The sequence below is a fragment of the Pteropus alecto genome, unplaced genomic scaffold (genome assembly GCF_000325575.1).
Source record: "Pteropus alecto unplaced genomic scaffold, ASM32557v1 scaffold749, whole genome shotgun sequence".
Lineage (NCBI taxonomy): Eukaryota > Metazoa > Chordata > Mammalia > Chiroptera > Pteropodidae > Pteropus > Pteropus alecto.
The window spans coordinates 206,788-224,960 of record NW_006443564.1 but is presented as its reverse complement, the minus strand read 5'-3'; the positions used below and the strand labels follow the sequence as shown (position 1 = coordinate 224,960).

At 45.6% G+C, this 18,173-nt stretch overlaps 1 protein-coding gene across 1 annotated transcript in view; it reads left to right on the top strand.

Annotated features, from left to right (window-relative positions):
- Nucleotides 1-13,207, top strand: part of PASD1 (PAS domain containing repressor 1) — a gene marked incomplete at its 5' end in the record, with an annotated part of 65,332 nt that extends 52,125 nt beyond the window's left edge. The window contains 7 exon segments of the mRNA XM_025041238.1: nucleotides 3,105-3,231; nucleotides 5,052-5,188; nucleotides 7,496-7,696; nucleotides 8,025-8,216; nucleotides 9,223-9,728; nucleotides 11,015-11,213; nucleotides 13,049-13,207. Coding sequence (XP_024897006.1) covers nucleotides 3,105-3,231; nucleotides 5,052-5,188; nucleotides 7,496-7,696; nucleotides 8,025-8,216; nucleotides 9,223-9,728; nucleotides 11,015-11,213; nucleotides 13,049-13,207 — 1,521 coding nt within the window.
- Nucleotides 13,208-18,173: the final 4,966 nt, after the last annotated feature.

Here is an 18,173-nt window from a genome sequence, read left to right as displayed (position 1 = left end):
TTTTCCAAGTAATTTAACTACATTCCAGAACAAAGATGAGGCATGTTTATCAGAATACAAGAATATCCAATACCCTACCTACAAGGTAAAAATGAAAAATATTTGGTACTCAGCCAAAGATTATCAGGCTTTCAAAGCAGCAGCGATATATGACCCTTATTGAAGAGAAAAACCAGTAGAAACCTGTCCAGAACAAACAAAGACTTTAGAATTAGTGGACAAGGATATTAAAAACAATCAAACTATATTACATATGTTCAAACATTTAAGTAGAAATATGGAACGTGGGGGGAATCTCAAGTCAAAATCTGAGCAGCAAACGCAACAATGGGTGAGATTGATGGCAGGGTTAAACATTGTAGATTTAGTAGGTTAGTGGATTTAAACACAAAGCAATAGAAATTATCCATAATTAAACACAAAGAGAAAAATAGTTTTAAAAGAACAGGAAAAATGAAAAGAGTATCAATTAGCTGTTAAAAACTTCACGTGCCCAAATATGTATGTAAATGAAGTCCTGAAAGGGTAGAGGGGAGTACTGATAAAAAATACTTGAAATAATGCCAGAAATTTTCCACATTTGATGAATCCTAGAAACCCAAAGATCTAAGGATCTCAAGTAAACCTAAGCAAAAGAAACATGACGAAAACCACTCAAAGCACACCAGCCCCCTGCCAGGGATCAATATATTTTGACTTGTCCTCTATTACTACAGACAACCCTGTATTCAAAGAAGCATGTTCTATTGAAAATAACTTAATCAGCAAGGAATTTTAAACAAGATGATGTATTGAGGATAAAGTTCCTTCCACAAAACCACCACTTTACCAATTGGACAACAATGGCAAATGTAGTAGCATCAATGCCAATCCAAAGCAAGTTTTTCCTAATTGACTCAGTCCCAAATACTTTATTTTAATCTAAACAGGCATTTTGGTAGAACTGGAACTTTTACATTATCAGGTTGCTTTTTCACCCAAATCCATTGTGTCTGGAGGCAGCAGGCAAGCCTTCAGAAGGGGTTAGCTTTGCATATGCACCGGGAAGCTGGGTGGGGTAGGAGAGCCAGAGCACAAATTAGACTCAGAAGCACTCTGCCCAGGCCAATTGTGTGTTAACTGGGAGGACAAGACAAACCTAGCTGAGGGAGTAATCTACTGATTTTGCGACTACTATATTGATAGGCACTTACTCAGCAGATACTTATGAAGTGTCCAAAAAGTGGTCTAAGAAAGTAACCTTAACTCAAGTTAGGGGTAGGGAGTGACATAGTATTTATGCTAAAATAATAATAATAACTAAAGTTTATTGAGGACTTATATGTCAAGGATTGGGCTAAGTGCTTGACTGTACAAGAACTGTATGAGGCATTATCATTCCAATTTTACAGATAGTGAATCTTTGGATTCTTGCCATTGAATAACTTGCCCAAAGTCACACAGATTGTGGTAGAGCCAGGATTCAAACCCAGGCCTGTCTGGTCCCAAAAGCTATATTTCGTAACACACAGCAAAGAATCTATTTTTAAAGCTCTCTGTTTTTCCACGTTGTCTTATTTCTTTTATGGCCTCTCATTCTTTATATTTTTGAACATTTTAAATATATTTATTTTAAAGGTCATTTCAAATTTGTTCGTTTATTCATTCATTGAACAAATGTTTGTTTAACACCTACTTTGTACCATACACTGTTTTAGGTGAGGGGGGGTGTGTGGATACATCAGTTAAAAAAAACTGAAAAATTCCTGCTCTAGAGCTTACATTCAAGCAGGAGGAGATGGATGAGAAAGAAGATAAGTATATTAAATAAACAAATCACAAATTAGAAGGTGAGACGAGTTATCGAAAAGAAATAGAGAAGAATGACAAGAGTTGAGAATACAACAGGTGAGGGGAATACAGTATGAAATATGAGCAAAAATTAAAGGAATTAAGAAAAGTAGCCATGAAGATATCTAGCGGAAGACTCAAGAAGAGGGAAAACCAATATGAGGCCTTGAGATGAGAGTGTGCCTAGTGTTTAGAGTGTTAGAGAACAGAAATTCAGTTAAAGAAATTTAAACTGAATTTAATTGGCTTTATGGAGTGATTTATGAATCAGGCAGTATCCCATCTGGCAGAGAGGTGCTCTGAAGAGTTGTACAAAACATAAGAGTTTTATAGGCTCTAACAAACTGATTTCTTGTAGAAAAACCAGCAAGGGTCTGTCTTAATTTCATCCAAAACAAGCAAGCAAGCAAACTAACAATCTTTTAGCAGAGATGTAAAAGATTTCACTGATAGACCAGGTATTGAATTTAAATTTCACATAAGCAGTGAGCCCCAGACTATTCAAAAAAAGGTCCTATTTTAAGGAAGTGGCAGTGGATCACTAAATAGATGTATATGGTTTAAAGCAGCAAATGGCTTAAATTGAGATAGGTGGCCAGGGTTAGGGAAATGAGCACTGGATTTGAACGTCACTGGATTCTCTCTCGCTCTGCTCCTAACTTGCTATACGACCTCCTCTTTGATGCTATCAAATGGAGAGGTTGCACTAGAAGCTCTCCATGGCTATTTCCATCTCTTTGCTAGTATATATTATAAAGGTACTTCTGCTAATAACACTTTCACCTTTAATCCTTATTAAAAACATGGAGTAGCAGCCCCCCAGTTGGCCTTTCCTTGCTCTAAGCCTAGGCTGCATGTGTAGGACCTCTGGAAAAATAGCCATGTCAATGGTAGTACTATTCTCTCACAGCTCTCGCACCTCTCTAAACCAGCAGGTCAGCATCCTGCTAACACCTCTGAAAGGCATTTTTTTTCATGGCCTTTGATGGGCACACATCTTCATTATGCTTGTGCTTTTAGCATGTATATACTGTTTCTCTTCTAGATTTTCATAATGTATAATATATGGCACCCATAATCTGCTTGTTTTATCTTCTAGCAATATTTTTCGTGGACATGTTACATGATAGTTTTATGTTAGGTATTCAATTGATTGAAGCAATGTTAGAAACTGTTCTGTGAAATGCATCAAAGTTTGTTCTGCCTGTGTTTCCTCTTATTTAAATATCTTTTTGTCTAATTGAAATGTCATCTTCTCTTTTGGAAATTCCTAGGATCAGGATGATATTATAGAGATTGACAACTATGGACCACAGGGACATGCTCATGAAAAGAAGGTAGAATGTGATACAATTTCTGAAAATAGCGTATCTTCCCTGGAAACCGTACTTGGATCACCAGGTAGGTACATTTGAACATTCGGATAGGGACTATTAGAAGGAAAGTAATAGCCTACAGAAGTAGTTACAGTTTTTCAAATGAAGATGATGTTCTATTTATAATCATGTGAAATCAAAAGAGTGAATTGTAATGTTCTTCATCTTCTGTAAAGTTTTTTAGATGATTTAAGAGCAGTGAAAGTGAATATTTCATCAATGGTTTGAGTGCTTGGGGGAGGGTATTATTCCTTCCCATTTAATTTTAATCTTCTAAGGACTGATGCTATATCTCGATCCTTGGAAGAATAGCATCTTTTCATACTCATGCAGTCTTTTCTGCTGTGGCATAATAGTTTCATTCTAAAGAGACCTCTTGTTTTCAAAAACTATGCTATAAGAAGAATTGCTAGTAAAGGGCAAAAGAAATAGTCTCTCACAAACAGTGACATTCTATAAGTTTCAATTAAAGACATTTTATAAACAATTGTAATAAGGTACAAAACTTAAACCAGTGGTGGATGCACAATGCAGATCACGTCTTCTAATAGCCGATCTTATCATAGATAATTTATATCATGGCATCTCTATATATAGAAGTGATACCTCTATTTTTTTAAATACTCCAGTTAACAATCTTTCCATTATTGCTGTCAATCTCAAAATTTTGCTAAAAAAATCCTTTCAAAATGATTGATTTGGGTTGGGGGGGGTGGGAAATCCATGGACCCATGATTGTGATTTCTAAAATGTATAAGAGCAATTCAGTTTTAGGTTCGCACACAATAGAATTCGCTCTTTGGGGTGTTCGGTTCTATGGATTTGACAAAAGCCAATGCATTTGTCATGTATCTACCACCACAGTACCAAGCAGAGGGGTTCTATCACCCCTAAATTCCTTTGCACTACCTCTTTGAACTCAAACTCTGTCCCCCATCCTCTGACAACCATTGATCTGTGTATCATCTGTTTTCTAGAATATCATGTAAAGGGAATCACACAACATCTAACCTGCTCGGTCTGGCCTTGTTAAGAAAGTGCATTTAAGATTCATCCCTGTTGCGTGAATCAATGGTTCATTTCTTTTTGTTTGCTGATTGGTAATGCATCTTACAAATGTGCCACAGTTGTTTTTTTAAAATCCATTTCTCTGTAGAAAGACATCTGGGTTGTTTCCAAGTTTTTGGTGATTATAACTAGGGCTATTATACACATTTGCATAGAGTTTTTTGTGTGTGAACATAAAATTTTAATTCACTTGGCTAAATTCCTGGGAGTGGGACTGCTGGGTCATATGGGAAGTGTGTGTGAAAAAAAAAACTGCCAAACTATTTTCCAAAGGACTGTACCATTTTTCCTTATTCAAATAACATTCTCCACTTTGCTTTTTTGGGGGCTGTTGAAGGAGTGGCATGTCACAACACCTCCAACAGTACTTAAAGAACTCCTGAGATCCCACATCCTGGGGAACCTAGTTTGTCAGAAGTAATTTATGATTAGGTTTAATTTGGTATTTATCAGTCAGAAGGTACCAAAAGAATTGTATAATGAAAAGACTTAACACTAATGGGTTTAGGTACCTGCTTAAGTTTGGGTGGGAGGAGGTAAAGTCAGACACTTTCTCCTTTTTCTTCATTTTCAGATCCAAACAGATTTTTAAGTAATTGCTGAATTACTCCTGGTACCTGGCATGTATAATCCTTAACATGGAAGAGAACTTGATTCTCTTGATTTTATGGCTTCTAAAAGAAAACAAACAAACAAATAGAAACCTATACAATCTGTTTGATAGCATCGGTACTTTTGCTTTCTTAGTCACGAAGTTCATTGTGCTTTCTTCCTCAGCTACGTCATCTTTGCAGAGCTTTGAATTAGAACCTGAGATAGAAGAGGCGGGTGATATGGATGTTGTGGAGGCTGTGGACAAGATAGAAAAGGAGCACATCTCAGTCTCCAGTGTGACCCCTGGCATCAATACTCAGGTACCTCAGAGTCTCGCTCCACACATTAATCTGGAACATTAATTCTACAAAGCTCCAAATGTCCACTCTTGTGCCCAGTTTCACTTTGAAGAAATCGTTCTCTCTTTAATTTGATAAAACTGTATCACCATTCCTGTTGTACCGAATTTTCAGATGCAGCCGAGAATCCATTGGCTTCTGGCAAACACGGAGGTTGGAGGTTCTCTAAGACCAAATCTCTCTTCTCTTCTTAATAGGAAACATTCAAAAAGACATTCTGTGCTTGAGAGAAAGTTTGAGCCAAATAGGAGGCTTCACATTAAGAAAAGGCAGTATTTTTAAGAGTCATGTACTTCCTCACCTGTGAGGGGATACTGACCATCTCAAGGGAAGATAACTTTCCTGCCTGCCCAAACCAACACTCCTCACCTGAGCTAGGTCTCAGTGGAATTTCTGTTGGTTAGAAGCATGCCTTTCAGAATGTTAGAAATATCCAACTATCAAATCTCAGCGCCAATGGATGGTCTGAGCCCAAATTTAAACAGTTGGATTTTCTACTGTTTTGCTGTTCTACCTCCAGATCTGTGTACGTAATCGCAGGTTTGGATGATCATCTTTTATATTAGAAAGGATTATTAAAATCAGGATTGACAGGCAAGATAATGAGTTTATGGTCTGTTATGTAGAATCGTGTGCATTGATTACCGATCCTAAGATGAGTCACTCCATTCCTAATACCAAAAGTATCCTCCTCTTATGAGAACTGAGGGCTAGGAGACAGTTGTTTGAATCTGGCCCCAGCAGTGTGACCTTGGCACATTCCTGAGTCTCAGTTTCTCCATCTTGAAATGGTCTGTTTGCCTTGCAGGGACTATTGGACTACTATGAAAATTCTTTGAACTATTTTTTAAAATTTTCTGTAGAAATTCATTTTCTCTTTATGTCCTTATTATACTAAAAAGTTGTGGTTCCCTTTTCACTGTTGGTAGGTTTCTCCTTTGAAATAATTTATAATTAAACTCTATAACTTTTGTTTAAAATAGTCAAAATAATCAACAAATGAGTGTGTGGTTGGTTCTGCATGCAATAGCACATTAGGTTTATTTCTGTGTACCATGGATTGACAGACTTCAGAGTGTATCTAGAAGACAGAGACCAGGATGGAGAGGTGCTGGAAAACATCATGTGGTCACTAGTGGAAGACACTGGAAAAAGGAGACTGGGGAGAGGCAGGACAGCTTGATCCAAATAGCTGTGGGGCCATCATGCTGTTGAAGTGGAAGACACCTCTCTAGTGGATCCAACTAGGGTGGAGAGAGAGCAGCTCAAGGCAGGCCGCTTTCTGCTCCCTTTAAGGAAACTATTCTTGGATGGGTTAAGTTACCTCCCCAGGGGGCAAGCCCCTCCCCTTCAGGGGGAAGGTTGCAGCCATGGCTTGGTAGCTCCTGTACCAGAGATGGCAGAGAAAAGATTCCTGCCTGGAGAAGGGTGGGCAGATGTGATGACTTGTAAAGTTTGTCTATTCTAGACCTGAGTTTAGGAATTTTTTTTTACTCTAATGAATGCCTGCTTTTTTTTTTTTATTAAGTTTATTGGGGTAACATTGGTTAATACAATTATGTAATTTTCAGGTGTACATTATGATTTGACATCTATTCTATTGTGTGTTTACCACCCAAAGTCCACTTTTCTTCACTTACCATATATTTCATCCCCTTTACCCACTTCACCCTCCCCCACCCCCTTCATTTGACCCCCCATTGGTTTAGTTCCAGTTCCGAGGCTGTTATTCAAGTTAAAATTAAGTTCCCAGGGCCAATCAGAGAGTATTCATCCAAGTACTATGACTGCAGATGTCTATATAGTACCTACTTTGTAGGGGGTTGTGAAAGTCAGATCTGTGAGTTTCTGTACAAGTACTTACAAGAGTGCCAGGAGCAAAGGAAGTACAAGTTGAGCATTCTTCTTAGTGCATGTCAAAGGGGCATCCAATAGATCTTTTCTACATGCCTCCTTTGTGATCTGACCCGCTGTGCTCTTGAGTCTTCCACTAAGGACTTTGAGCTGATTGCTTTATGTCTCCAGGCCAATTCCACAGCTTTATCTTTAGGGGGAAAATCAGACTAAATGATCCCTCTGATCCAGTTTTGATCTGGAATTCCTGGATTCTCTAACCATTTCTTCAAACTTCCTATTAATGAATGAAATCAGGATTGGAGTGCTATTGTTCTCACTCTCAGTCTTTCACAACTTAGAAATGAAACAATACGGTAGGATTTGGAGAATATGGTACCCCTATATATGAACCATAAGCGGTTCCTCCCACAGCCATCGCGACTGCCATCACCAATTACATCGTACATCAGCAAACGCGAGCTGGAACTCACTGAGAAGTTTAGCAAGCAGCTGGAGGAGAAGGCTCAGCTGCTGCAGGCTGACATGAGGAGCCAGCAAGATGCCCTGGACATGATGAAGGAGCAGCTTAAGATGCTGCAGGATTCCAAGTTACAGGTCAGAGGCCAGTTCCATGTAAGTGGCAGAAGGAACAGGAGAAAGGGACAGCCTTCAAGGAGTTAGTCAATTGGGCCTGCTTGTAGTGACAGCTGCTACCCCAGGTCAGGACAGAACTTCTAGAGTGATCTTCATCAGGGACTTAGGCTTTGCCCTTTTTCTCTTGGTTGCAGGAGCTGAGAACAGCCCAGCGGGGCTCTGGCAGTGGAAGATGTTGTTCATATATAGCCAGGGCTTCTGGTGGGCTTGCCTATGCGCAATCTCACTCCATGCCCAGCGTGCCCTGTGCCCTAAGGAAAGGTATAACCCCAGAATAAGACCTTCATGCTACTGTTTCCTTATGCAGGTAACCATGCTACAGCAGACTGACAGTACTGAGCCGCGGTTTTCAGAACCAGTGCGCAAGAAACCACGCACTGAGCAAACGGAGAGCTCCGATCCAGATTTCAATGAGACCAAACGTTTCAGAGCTTCATACTCATCTCGCCCTTTCAAATTTTCAGAGGAGCTTAAGAAACCTTGTGATGCCTCCACTCAGGTATGGAAAAGTCTGTTTTAACTGTGTGGCTAAAAGGGGATTTCATTTTCATGAAAATCTGGGCTCACTCACTTCTGCTGAGGGAGTAATGACTACTCAGTTGGATGAAATTCATTTGCCTGAGGAAATAAAAATTCCTGGCTAAGTAGATATGGACACACATGCACAAGTACATGTACACAAGTGCTGGATTGTAGCTTCTCACGGTCAGGAGCATGACTGCCTCTAGTGCCCTGCCAAATAAGGAGATAGTCATGTAGACCCCTGTGCCCAGAGAGGCAGGACTGTTCTGCCTTCAGCTTTGGGAGAATGGAGAGGGTTCAGTCAATTTGTGGGAGGCTCTTGCAGACACCGAGATACTTTAATCTCTTTCCTTTTGATATAGCAGCACGTGCAGGAGCAGGATCAATACCAGCAGCAGCAGCAACAGCAGCAGCAGCAGCAACAGCAGCAGCAGCTGCAGCAGCAGCAGCAGTTGCAGCAACAGCTGCAGCAACAGCTGCAGCAACAGCTGCAGCAACAGCTGCAGCAACAGCTGCAGCAGCGGCAGCAACAGCTGCAGCAGCAACAGCAGCAACAGCTGCAGCAGCGGCAGCAACAGCTGCAGCAGCAACAGCAGCAACAGCTGCAGCAGCGGCAGCAACAGCTGCAGCAGCAACAGCAGCAACAGCTGCAGCAGCGGCAGCAACAGCTGCAGCAGCAACAGCAGCAACAGCTGCAGCAGCGGCAGCAACAGCTGCAGCAGCAACAGCAGCAACAGCTGCAGCAGCGGCAGCAACAGCTGCAGCAGCAACAGCAGCAACAGCTGCAGCAGCGGCAGCAACAGCTGCAGCAGCAACAGCAGCAACAGCTGCAGCAGCGGCAGCAACAGCTGCAGCAGCAACAGCAGCAACAGCTGCAGCAGCGGCAGCAACAGCTGCAGCAGCAACAGCAGCAACAGCTGCAGCAGCGGCAGCAACAGCTGCAGCAGCAACAGCAGCAACAGCTGCAGCAGCGGCAGCAACAGCTGCAGCAGCAACAGCAGCAACAGCTGCAGCAGCAGCAGCAACAGCTGCAGCAGCAACAGCTGCAGCAGCAGCAACAGCTGCAGCAACAGCTGCAGCAGCAACAGCAGCAGCAGCTGCAGCAACAGCTACAGCAGCAGCTGCAGCAACAGCTACAACAGCAGCTGCAGCAACAGCTACAGCAGCAGCTGCAGCTGCAGCAGCAACAGCAGCTGCAGTTGCTGATACAGGAGCAGCCGCAGCAGCTGCTGATACAGGAGCAGCCGCAGCAGCAGCTGCAGCTGCTGATACAGGAGCAGCCACAGCAGTATAGCATCATTATGGAAAACCAGACCTTGCAAATATGCATGGCAAACCAAAGTGGCTTCTATAGCTCCTTCCGTGATGATTCTATTACTTTCGTGCAGACCCAGCCTATCATTGTTCCTCTGCAGTTAATAGCCGAGCAGCAGCCCTGTGGCTTCTATCAAGATGAAAACCTTGGGGGCCAAAAAGAGAAAACTTACAGGTAAGAAGTACATGGAATAGTGATCGTTGCTAAAGTCACTGCTGTCCCTTCGGGGCTGGACACCATTCCTGAAAGCATGGGCAACTTGCCCACAGGGCACCAAAATCCCTCATCAAAAGCAACGTGCTCCCATGCATCTTGCTCTGTAGCCACAAGCCCTGCTGCATGTGCGTGCATGGTGCATGGCCAAGCAGGTACTGATGGGATGGGGGAGTCTCCATGACACAGGAGGACTGATGAGGAAGCCTCCAATCTAGGGGATTAGCATGCAAATCTTTAATTTGCTTGGCTTCATACACCCCTGCCCAGTGTTATGGCACAGGGTATCTAAGAGATGTCTTAAGTGTCCACAGCCAAACAACTTCTGGACTCCCAGTTTCCTTCTCTCACTTCACTGGGGTCTGGTAATCGCAGCACACCAGGTGAAGGGGTTCCTGTGCCTTGCATTGACGATCTATGTGAAGGAAGTGGGTGTGAAACAGTTGCTAGATTGTCATTGGATACCTACAGAACCAAGAACACAGAAGGACTACATCCTGGGAGACCGCTCTCTGCCCATAGTCCAGGGCATGAACACGTTTTTGGCTCAGTGACAAGTCTTTGGTCACAAATATTAGCAAGAGAAGGTTCTGCTCAGTAATGAATGGGATGCATAGAACTTACTTGGTGCCTAATAAATAATTTTGAATGAATGCCAGCTTTCTGAGCAGGCTTCCAAAAGCTCTCCAGATTTCCTTCTGGGCCTTCTTTCAGCCTCAGTGAGGTGGGTTAGTGCCATGTTTCTCTGTGGGCCAATAATGAGAATCAACCTGAGGAGGTTGTTGAAAATAAAGAGTCAGAGTCTGGAATGGGGTTCAGAAATCTCTGTTTATCACACTAGCCCCAGGGTTAGGGTTATAGAGAGACCGCTGATCTTGGAGTGAGGAAATCGGCCTTGCAGCCCCTCATAGCTGTCAGCTTCTTTAGTGATGGAGGGCAAGTCACTGACTGGGGTCGGTGAAGTGATTGCACGAGGCCACAGAGATTGCCATCGTGGCAGAACCAAGATAGTCCTAGTAATATTAATAAAACCACTAGAGACAAACGACTGCAATTTATCTCAGTGTTTATATTCGCTTTGCAATGGCAAATTGAGTCTTAGACCAAAGTGAGCGTACAAAAAAAGTGAATCCTGATTTACCTGCCAAAAACAAATGTGCCTTAAGCACCTCCTGATGACCAAGAGAATACTTTGTGGGCCCTTGTTTCTGGATCCATGTCACTATAACATGTGTCTTCTCTTACAGTTTTCTCGCTGAAGAGCAGCAGGGGCCCTCCGTAAACCAGCTGACACTGGCACATAACCCAAACACTCAAGTGATTTCTGCCAGCTTTCCTCAGCCTGCCATCGTTTCTGACTCAAATTTAGTCACCCTGGAGAACCCGCAGGATTACATTCAACTTTGGCAACAGCCAACAAATCCACAGCACCACCTTTTCCTCCAGGTGAATACCTGGCCATGCACTGAACAAGCCACTGTGCAGGCCCAAGCCACCTGGCCACAGGTATACCAGCCCCTTTTCTTCTGTCCTCCTTCCCAGGTCAGGGGTTCTGTACAGGCTGGGCCCCTTCTCCGTAAGGAACACAGCGTGGGAGTCCGATCCATGTATGAAATCCAGACTACGAAGCTCAATAGGTCTGAGGGCAGTCCCTTGGTGGTAGCACTCAACTGCTGAGTAAAAAGACCCTTTAGGCTTCCGTGAAAAAGTGAGCAGTCTTCATAGCTATTAATTGCTGTCTAACATGGAAACGACTCAAAACTGTGTTGCTTGGGCAAAGTAAGTCATGCCATATGCCGAACCCATCGCCTCAGCCCACACCCCTTTACGAACTCGTGGATCTCTAGTTCTGCTACAAAATCCAGAGCAGGTGTGTTTTCTCATACTGAAAAGAAACCGCGGGTCCTCCTGTTGAATGTGTTTGGTAGCCATAGACAGGGTTCCCCGTATTTGGAAGGACAGACCCTGCGTCGGGGACTATCTGCAGTGGCCATGTTTCCAGGGATGTGGTGGGAGCTGGTCCAGATGGCAGTCACATAGCAGGTTTTGCTCCCAGATACACTTCCAGAAGCCCCTTGGGGACCACAGATTCTCAATCTGACAAATGGCACTTAGAAAGGGTGTTTTGACTCTGGCTTTAGAAATCTTAATAGAACTTAACCTCTTTAAAAAAAAAAAACCTAACAACAAGAAAAAAAGTAATAAACTAAAGCAAAATGAAGGAGTTTCAGTATTTTAAATAGCTAAATATGTGATTAATTTCACATGCACACCCCGATAAACCAGGCCACCGGCCCTCTAGAAAGTTGATCCATTCCCCCTCCAAGAGGTCAGATGGCGCACAGATCCCGTGGCTCAACTACCAAGCCAGACTCTGCTGTGACCCTTCCTCATGCCTGCTTTCAAGGCGCTTATGGGCCCTGACAGACAGTTGAGACCGCACTGAGCACATTCCCCAGGGAAGTGGAGACTGGAGGGCCCTGGAACGCTGCACAGACTGGAAAACGCAGTGGAGCAGCCAAGGCAGGAGCATGTGGGAGCTCCCATGTTCACAAGACTTCAGTGGCTCCCCACACCCTGCCCTGGCTCATCTCCACTGTCCTCCAGGCCTTCCCTCTCCCCAGGTCCTTGCATACCTCCAGCTTTCTGCCCATAGCTGAACCCAGCTCCTTGCACATCCTTCTCCTCCACCCTCTTGAGTTTCACTTTTTGAAATCTGGCACTATCTTAAATATCCAGCCCAAATGGGTCCTTCTTTCTCCAACAGAAAAAAAAACCTCCTGCAGCATATTCTTTGTAACCCCATCTTTGTTTTTGTCCTCCCTACACATACATAGTGCAGAGCGAGTTGTTACCTCTCCTGTCACATCGTTTAAGTAGGCCAGGTAGCTGCCAATCAGGCTCAGTATGGAAGTCACTTAGTCTGAGAAGAATGATGGCAAGGCCCAAAGGAGACCTTCCAAGGCCTTGACTGGCCATGGCTGGTAGAGAACCTGGGCCCGGAAGGGCCAGACACAGACCCAGTAGCTTTAGGCATCAAGACAAGTTTGAGAGAACCCAGGCCTGCTTCTGCTGATCTTTAAGCCAAGATGCCATTGGGAGGGAGAAGTAGAGAGGCATCTTCCCCAGCTCCACCTTTTACAAACACCTTACAAGCTTGTGTTCCAAAGAGGTATTTTTCAATACCTCACTGACTTGAACTAAGGGGTCCTGCCCCTGTTGTAAAAGAGGTCCAGGAACTCTAGCAGAGGACTTCACCTTGTCCCCCTTTTCCTCCGCAGGTTCTAGCTCCTGCAGCAGTAGCCCAGGAAGCTTCTGGTCAACAAGTTGTGCAGAACCCCATTCAATTTGCATCAGATCAGATCAGCTTTTTCCTGTCTACCGAGGAGCCTAATGTGGATGAGCGTCAGCGCCAGCAGCACTTTCGCACCGACCCTTAAAAGAAGAGGGATAAAACAGGCCCAAGAGGCCCATTTGGCCAGGGGACATTCAAGGCTCACAGAGTCCCCTGGGGTGGGGTGGGTGGGGTGGGGGTGGGGATTTACACTTTTTCTGTGAACTTCTTTTTCTAATTGTTAGTTGAGCACAAGCTGTTTCTTGATAATTGTGCTGCAGAGGCAGCCTATGATTCCTAGTTTTCTAGCATGTGACAGTAGCCAAGCCATAGCAGGGGACTGCTGTCCCCATATACCCTGCCCAGCCTCACACATACTTGTTCTACCATGGGTGGGCATGCTGCATAGTTTGCTTAAGTTAGAATACCCTTTATCTGCCAAGGTACATTTCCAGCATAGTTTGCAATCTAGTAAGAAACTTTCTGTCTTAAGCCATAAGAATTCCTAGGCCTTGGCCTTGACCATCTAGCCCTGCGTCTTCCCAATACTCTTAGTGGAGAAACCCACAGGGAACAACATTCCAACTATGGGAAGCTGAAATCAGGTGAACAGGTGCTCCAAGGTAAAATATGACTTCACTGCTTAATAAAAATTGTTTGTGAACTTATTGACTTTTAGAACTTAGAAATAAATAGTTTTGAATCAGCTTACTGATGCTAAGACCCTGAGTGAAAGGCTTATTTCCTGGAGTTATACCCCTTGTGTGTGACTTGCTCCCCTCAGCTTCTCGTTCACACCTCAGTTCCCTGCCACACTTGTACAAGCTGTTGGCTCCTGCCTTCCCGAGTGGCTGTGTGCCCACGCCGTCTGTATGGCTGAAGCCTCTTGGCTCACTCAGGCCTACCTGGTTGGCCACAGGCCTACCAGGCCCCCAGCAGTTGGCCCAGGGGCTAGCCACTCTGTGGACTATGGTCATGCCTTATACCTCACCTCCGAGGTGAGCCTGGATGCTAAAGAGCAAGGTGCCTGTTTCTTTGAATGCAGGTTCCTTCTCTCCTGCCATAGTCTATGGGATGGGTAGTGGGCAGTTGTACTCCCTGGAAGAAGAGTGATTAAGTAGTGTGCTCTCGGTCAAGCATCAAGGGAGCATCTCTCCAGCTGTCCACATGGGAGGTGGGCAGGTGCTTGGATAACCACCAGAAGTCATTGTGTGCCTTTAATATCAGCAATGATGGACCATTGCTGGAAGAAAGCAAAGGAAACCTCCAGTCTCCAGTGGCAATTTAAGATAAACGGGCACGAGTTCTTACATATGCAGGAGGAACTTGACATTCCTCAGCCAGCTTGTCTATACCAGAGTGCTATGGACTGAATTTGTCCCCTGCAAATCCATATGTCAAAGCCCTATCCCCAGTGTGATGGTATTAGGAGGTGGGGTCTTTGGGAGATGAGGTCTTGAGAGTGGGGCCCTCATGTTGGGATTAGTACTCTTATAAGAAGAGGCACAGAGAACTTGCTCCCTCTCACCCTGTGTGCACAGAGTAGATGATGTCAGCACACTAAAGATGGTGGCTGCCTACAAGCCAAAAGAAGAGGTCTCAGAACAAAACCTTCCTTCTTGGTTCCTTGACCTCAGACTTCCAACCTCCAGAACTGTGAGAAATACAGTTCTGTTGCTGATGCCCGCCCCGCTAGCCAATCTGTGGTATTTCGTTATGGCAGCTGGAGTAGACCAAGACACGGCTGTTTGCTTCCAGGCACATCTCTTTGTAGCCATTGGGAAGAAGCAGCTGAAGACTGTCACTTCTCAGGGTCACTACTTCGCACTTAGAAGTACATCTCCCATTGTGTTCAGCAGATGCAGAATGTTTCCAAGAACCAGGCCTCTTGGGCTGCCCAGCAGAGATGGCAGCAGAGGTCGGGGGCATTCTTGATACCCTCCTTGACTTTGCATGGGCCAAGCTGGAAATGACTGGCATTCTGGCATCTTGGCAGGGACTCTTGTTTCCTGCACTGGCAGCTTCCTCTCGAGAGGCTCAGCTGGGAGGCAGAGGGTGCTGCATTTGCCACTTCTCTTGGGAGGTCACAGGGCCACCATGCCAGCTCCTACCAAACAGTACAGGAAGGACTGCATGTGTATGAGAGTGACACGAGATGGCAAAAGAGCGAGAGGCACTGCTCTACCAGATACAGAGCAGCCCAGGCTCAGGGGCGAAGGGCTGCCTCGTAGGTGGGTCATTAGGGGTATCCAGGCACCTCCTGGCTACTCAGTCAACTGGTCGCATTCCAGCCACGGGGTCAGCTCAGCTCAGAGGCTTACTGCACAGCATCAGTGGTTCCCAGAGCCAGAACTGGTGTTTCGAGCAGGAAGAGGATTTGTGCCTGCCCTGTTTCTCCCTTTACATGACAAGGGTGAGGTGGTCAGGCGGGCCTAGAGTGGTGCACTCCCAAAAGAGGCAGCTGGGGCTCCGTTCTGACTTGGACAGGTCACTCAAGTTCTCTGGGCCTCAGTTTCTCCATCAGAGAAAAAAAGAGTGAGGAGGAAGGGGACTGCTTTTCCTACCTAGCTTTCAGAGCAGAAGAGGCTAAATGGAATGGTGACGCTGAAAGAGCCTTTGAGAAAGGTACTGCCAAAGCTGACTAAGCTGGAGCCATTCTGTTCAGGTTAAGAAGAGGCACAGAGTGCCTCTATTTGAATTCAATGTTTAGAGTGTGCCTGGACTGGAATTTGCCTGATCTGGCCCAGTTTATGCTGGCTTCAGCACTACCTGGATTTCAGAGGAGGATCTTGCTCTAGGAAGTCTGTGATCACCTCATGCGCTGCCTCAAGTCACCACTCAGCATCCAGCTCAGCCCCAGAACCAGGTTGCCAGAGGGTCAGAGGGGCTGATTGCCCGGGCCTGCTGCTTTCCTGGTATCCCCACGGGAGTAACTGCAAGGACACCCATCTTTGGATGGGGGGCAGTTGGGAATACAGGGACCAAAGACCAGAAGCAGGGCTCACACACAGGATCGTCCAGTTGTGAGTTTGCTTTGTGTATTACTGAAGTCAAACCATTGTGGGTGTATTCTCTGCAGCCTCAGGCACTTCGGGGCCAATTCTGGCTCCAAGACTGGGTACAGGTCATACTTGTAAGGCCACAGCTTAACCTGAAAATAGCTATGGCTGTCTGTCCCTGTGGTCTGTGCAAAACTACTCCACGAAGTTCTGGGGGACACTGCAGTCCAAACGACGACGTTTCACTAGGGAACTCTTCAAATGGACCCCACACCTATAACTACTCAGGACAGGGATTTTCTGTCTATCGCCCTCCCTCCCAGGCCAACACGCTGCATACACACAGCGCACAGCTCACACAAGCCACATGTCTTTACATTCAGGCTCTGCTCAGGCATGGAAGAAGAGAACAGGTGGAGATGAGCCGCTCTACCAGCCAGCAGCCCGAGGGCAGGCAGGTCCCAGTAAGGGAATGGGAGGGAGAACTCAAAAGCAAAGTTGGCCTTGTGCCCACTGCCCCAGGCTCAGCACCTGGCTCTCCTTTCTGCAGTCCCCCACCCCAGAGGCAGCAGTGTTCCACCCCAGGCCCTGCACACAGTGGCCCACATGCCACTCAATGGCTGGGCACCTGGCTTGGGACACGAGCTGCGCATTCTTAGAGTTTCCCGGCCTTGCTGTGCACATCTGCTGGGACAACTGTGGCTTTCTCCCTCACCCCAACTGCCTGGCCCACACCGGCTTTCTCCTTGAGGAGGAGGTAGAGGGGCCATTTTGTAGGCGCCGGGTTCCCGCAGCAAGAGTGGGCCTAAACACAGTAGATCCAGGAACCACGGGTCCTGGCCTCCTTCCTTCGCTCAACACAGCTACCAGCAACTGCAAGATTCAAAGTAGGCATCCGCCAGCAGTACTGTCAGCGAGGTGGCCCCTGGCTGAGACCATCGTCCCCTTACCATTGCCCCACAAGACTTGATGGTGGCTCGGTGTGGATTTGTTTACCCCTCTAGCATGAAGCCCAATTTGCTTTCCCTATCTGGGAAAGCACTGGAGTTGCATTTCTCCAGGGTTGGTGGAGCAGAGAAAGTTGGAAGAACATGACAGAGGTACCCCGGCTGCCACACATGGCAGAGATTCCAGACAACCTCCACCACCCCTCATCAGCTCGTTCCCAGGTAGGCGGCACAGTCTCCTCACTGAGCAGGACTCAGTCTGGACATAATAGAACATTTCATGCAGACTTCATAGGTGAATATTCGTGTGTTTCCTATGGCATCAAAATTTTATAAATGTTACTATCCCCACATGCTTTTGATCATAAAGAAGGAAGAGTGTTATTAAAACTGCCAGCCCCAGTCCGCATCTTCCTCGATTCCATTTGCAGCAATATCTTGAGTGTTCAAAGCACTTTGAAGACAGTGAAAATGAAGGTAAACTTGGGATGTTCTGGGGTGTGAATGTTGTTTACCTTTGCCAAAATCCCTGGGAAGGGAAGGTTGAGGAAGAAGAGTTGGGCAGAGAAGGGGATAATGTGGGCATGGGAGCCTAGAACTTCAGCTTCTCTTAACTAGGGTGAGGGAGGGAGTTGGTCCTCCAGGACCAGAACCTGTCTCCAGCCTCAGAAGAGACCATGGAAAATTCCATCCCCATCTCTCAAAATGGACTTTAACAACATCGATGAAAAGTCCCTGGTTTATATGTCCCCAATTAAATGTCCCACAGGGGATATTAAATGATTGGAATGCATTTCTGTTTTCACAGGCATGCATGATATTAAATGTTTCTCCATTGGTTATCAAATACAACTCAAGTGCTCAGCCTGGCTTGGTCTGGCCTCCCCCATTCCCCACAGCTGCAAGTCCTGGCCTTTCTGCCCTCGTGGATTTGTTGCTATTCCATACAGCAAGAATGTCCTTCCCTCCTACCTTTGCAGTTTCAACCCCTGCCCATGATGCAAAGCCCAGCTGGGAGGCTCCCTCTGCTCCATGCCCCACCGCCTACCCTGCCTCCCTGTGCCTCACTCAGAGCACCCATGTCTCTGTTGAGCTCCTGCTGCACCTATGGCATTGCCGCTTCTAG